The 4,257-nt window shown below is 48.4% G+C and overlaps 1 protein-coding gene across 1 annotated transcript in view; it reads left to right on the top strand.

The window, feature by feature from the left end:
• Nucleotides 1-660, top strand: part of LOC136659338 (uroplakin-3b-like protein 1) — an 8,708-nt gene extending 8,048 nt beyond the window's left edge. The window contains exon 7 of the mRNA XM_066636475.1: nucleotides 561-660. Coding sequence (XP_066492572.1) covers nucleotides 561-660 — 100 coding nt within the window. The remainder of the gene's footprint in view (nucleotides 1-560) is intronic.
• The last annotated feature ends 3,597 nt before the right edge of the window (nucleotides 661-4,257 follow it).

The following is a 4,257-nucleotide window of genomic DNA, read 5'->3' as shown; positions in this document are numbered from 1 at the left end:
TCATGTATATACTGAAAGAATAAAAGTGTTTAGTCCCCATGCGTTTGTTCAGAGTCCCTCATATGTATGTACGCATGGCCTGATTTAGGGCCCAATCCTATCCAATTTTCCAGCACCGCTGCAACCGCAATGCAGCCCCATCGTAAGGGAACAAATGTTCCCACTCTTTGAGGAGGCCTCCAAGACTACCTCCCCACCATAGGATGCAATGCACACCCCACTGGCACTGGAAAATTGGATAGGATTGGGCCTTCAGCCTGCTCAGTGATGCTTCCCAAGATATCCTTAAGAGCTCATGTAAAATACGGTGGCTAAAAGGCTGAACTAGGAACCAGCAAGCCCCTGCTTCACACCTTGTTTCTGCCAAGAAACCATCACTCTCTTTTTTTTCCTTTTATTTTAGGATATTTTTCTAGAAATTTTACAAATCCAATTGCGATCAAACCAAAATAGGAAATTGAGGAGCAGAAATGGGTTCATTACAATAGCAATTTTTAGCATTTTTCTTCTCACGGTACACTGACCTCTCGGGTCTTCACCTCTTATGATGTCCCTTCCAGCTTCCAGGAGCCAGCAGCAGACCTAGCACAGGACAAAGGGGGCAAATGCCCTGGGCGCTGGGTTCGCGCACCTCTAGGACTGTGTGGGAATCCTCACTGAGGCTCCCGACACGGTTGGAAACTGCACTTCCAATTTTCTGGAAGTGCAGGTTAAGACTGCGGGGAAGCCTCACAAACCTTCCCTAGTCAGTCCTACGGTTGCACAAGGGTCCATCACACTCCAGAGGAAGGGGGGTGGCTTTGTGCGTGGGGGGGGGTCTTGCGGGGAGGGTGCAGTTTTGCAAACATTTGCTCCTCTTGTTTTTCCCTGGATTCAAACAGAAAAAGGGGAACAGAGCAGCTGAGGAAGTGGGAAGAAGCATCTGACACTCTAGCCCACTACTCTCCTCTCCTCCCTCTTCTGCTCTGTTCTGCTTTCCCAAGCAAGGGAGCCATGAGGGTGAGCAGCTGCCCCTCCCACCTGCTGCATGACAGGCCAGGCCTGGACTTATTCACTTATGCTATGATCAATTTGTTGATCTTTAAGGTGCCTAATGACTCACAGCACATAGGTTAATATTTTAACCACAGGTACTTAATAAACAAAAGATAAGAGATTTGAAAACCCTGGACTGCAATCTAAGAATAATCAAAGTGATGTCCTACCATACAGGGTTAGCGTAAGGATTACAAACTAGACAATATCTGCAAAGTGCTATTCACATACTCCTGGTGAACAGGGCAGGCTGCTGCACATGGAAATGCTGTTTAAACCTGGGATTCGATCCCTCATCCCTTTTTAGAAAGTGCATATGATGTATTGCATCATTGTGACCATGTGTTGAACAAGCCACCTCTTGGCATTTAAATTCCTGCTCAACTGAGCTGCGGCAGAGGAAGAGGAATCCCCTTCCTCAGTCCTGGTGTCCACCAACAGCACACCACAATGGCAGTATGCCCCATGGAGAGGAAATGCGAAAGGACTGTGCTGTGGAAACAGAGCCGAAAATTGACTCCTTACTCGGTAGCAAGGAACTGCAATATGAACCCAGCACAAATGAAACCTCCTAAGACGAGTGTGTAAACAATTAAGAGATAAGTCAAGGTTCTCTGGGCCTTCTGGAGGACCTCTGTAATAAACCCTGGGACTCTCCGCTGCCCAAGCATAGCTGATCACCAGAAACACAAGGCCTTGGGTGTCCAGGTGGGTCAATGCAGCTCTAGAGCGCTCAGGGTGGACGTCTGAAAAGCCAGGTGGCACTTCTGCCTGGTCTTGGTCCTCCTTCACCTTCTGTTTGCTGTGGGGAGGGGATTTTCTTCCTCTGCAAAGAAGACCAAGAGAAACATTCAGGTTTTTAGCATTCCAGGTGCAGTGCTCTCAGGGGACAGCGGAAACCTGGAACCCATTAACTGGTTCGCTTAATAGACCTCAGAACTTTTGATCAAATAACTGAAAGGCACATAATTATTACTTTTTAATTAGTTTTAGTGCAAGGACTTATGAGAATGGTAGACAACTTCAGGAAAATCTTTAGGTCAAGAAAAAGCAGAGGTTGAAAAGCATCAGGCTCAAAACAGTTAAAGGGGAGAGCCAACTTCCTAGTTCCCTCCACGGTAAAATTGTCTATTTCTGCCAATTCTCTGCTTCTTCTTGGTCTTTAACCAGTGAAAGGACCTCTCCTCTGAGTCCATGCCTGTTGACTTAAGAGTCCTGCTGAGCAACTTTGTCAAAAGCATTTCGAAAGTCAGGTTTTTGTTGGCAACCTTCAGTCTCCAAAGACTGGTATCGCGCTCTGAAAGGTGGTTCTGGAACAGCATCTAGTGTGGCTGAAAAGGCCGATTCGGGAGTGACAATCCCTTCCACACTGGGAGCAAGTGCAGTCTGTCCCTGGTCTGTCTCCCTGGCTATGGGCCTTCCTTCTTTGCCTCATAGCCTCAGACTGTTGGCCAAGTGTCTCTTCAAACTGGGAAAGGCCATGCTGCACAGCCTGCCTCCAAGCGGGCCGCTCAGAGGCCAGGGTTTCCCACCTGTTGAGGTCCACTCCTAAGGCCTTCAGATCCCTCTTGCAGATGTCCTTGTTTCGCAGCTGTGGTCTACCTGTAGGGCGCTTTCCTTGCACAAGTTCTCCATAGAGGAGATCCTTTGGGATCCGCCCATCATCCATTCTCACAATATGACCGAGCCAACACAGGCGCCTCTGTTTCAGCAGTGCATATATGCTAGGGATTCCAGCACGTTCCAGGACTGTGTTGTTTGGAACTTTGCCCTGCCAGGTGATGCCAAGGATGCGTCGGAGGCAGCGCATGTGGAAAGCATTCAGTTTCCTCTCCTGTTGTGAGCGAAGAGTCCATGACTCGCTGCAGTACAGAAGTGTACTCAGGACGCAAGCTCTGTAGACCTGGATCTTGGTATGTTCCGTCAGCTTCTTGTTGGACCAGACTCTCTTTGTGAGCCTGGAAAACATGGTAGCTGCTTTGCCGATGCGTTTGTTTAGCTCAGTATCGAGAGAAAGAGTATACAACATCCAGGTATACAACATCAAATGGATCACCTCTATCCACATGCCTTCTGACCAGGCTCAGCACACTCTAGTCTAGAAGGTTAGGGGGCCTGACTTACCTTTACAGACACCAGGCGGACTTTCCTTCTCTTCCTCCTAGAACAGTGGTTCCCAAATGTTTTAGCACTGAGACCCACTTTTTAAAACAACACTCTATCAGGACCCACCTAGGTTTATCAGACTTTAAAAAAGGAAATCGAGAAAGAAGTAATTATTGATAGGCCATAGGCCCATCTAGTCCAGCTTCCTGTATCTCACAGCGGCCCACCAAATGCCCCAGGGAGCACACCGGATAACAAGAGACCTGCAAGGCCTCCTGGGAATTGTAGTTAAGAACATAAGAACAGCCCCACTGGATCAGGCCATAGGCCCATCTAGTCCCGCTTCCTGTATCTCACAGCGGCCCACCAAATGCCCCAGGGAGCACACCAGATAACAAGAGACCTCATCCTGGTGCCTTCCCTGCATCTGGCATTCTCACATAGCCGTTTCTAGAATCAGGAGGTTGCACGTACACATCATGGCTTGTAACCTGTAATGGATTTTTCCTTCAGAAACTTGTCCAATCCCCTTTTAAAAGCATCCAGACCAGATGCCGTCACCACATCCTGTGGCAAGGAGTTCCACAGACCAATCATATGCTGATTAAAGAAAAATTAGTTATCTGAGCTTTCCAACACCCTTTGGCCACTCACCAAAAATCAGGTTACAACCCCACCAGTGGGTCCCGACCCACCATTTGGGCACCATTGTTCTAGAACGATGCTTCATAATTTCATCTTTAAAATGCTTTTCAACAGTTTAACTGGAACAGATGTTAAGCTGACTGGCCTGCTACCCCTAGCTTGCTATGCCTGAAACCGGAAACTGACCTCAACTTTCAGCAAGTGTCCCCGAAGTTCCTTTGGAGCCTCTTTTTCTTCCAGGCTGCATTTGGGGAAGCGAAAGGATGACCCTCCGGGCTTCTCTTGGCAAGAAAGGACTTAGCTATACCCTCTGTCTGGAATCTGCGATGGCCTCGCAGGCTGGAGGAAGCACGGAGAAGAGTGGCAGATCTGAGCAAGGGGACAGAACCCTCACGCTTGGACCTTCTGACTGAGAGTGGAAAGGAGAGGGTGATTTAATGGCAGCTCTTTCATCTGCCGTCGCCCATTCTT

This window comes from Tiliqua scincoides, chromosome 8 (assembly GCF_035046505.1).
Source record: "Tiliqua scincoides isolate rTilSci1 chromosome 8, rTilSci1.hap2, whole genome shotgun sequence".
In the NCBI taxonomy this organism is placed as follows: domain Eukaryota; kingdom Metazoa; phylum Chordata; class Lepidosauria; order Squamata; family Scincidae; genus Tiliqua; species Tiliqua scincoides.
This window is presented reverse-complemented; position numbering and strand designations above follow the sequence as displayed.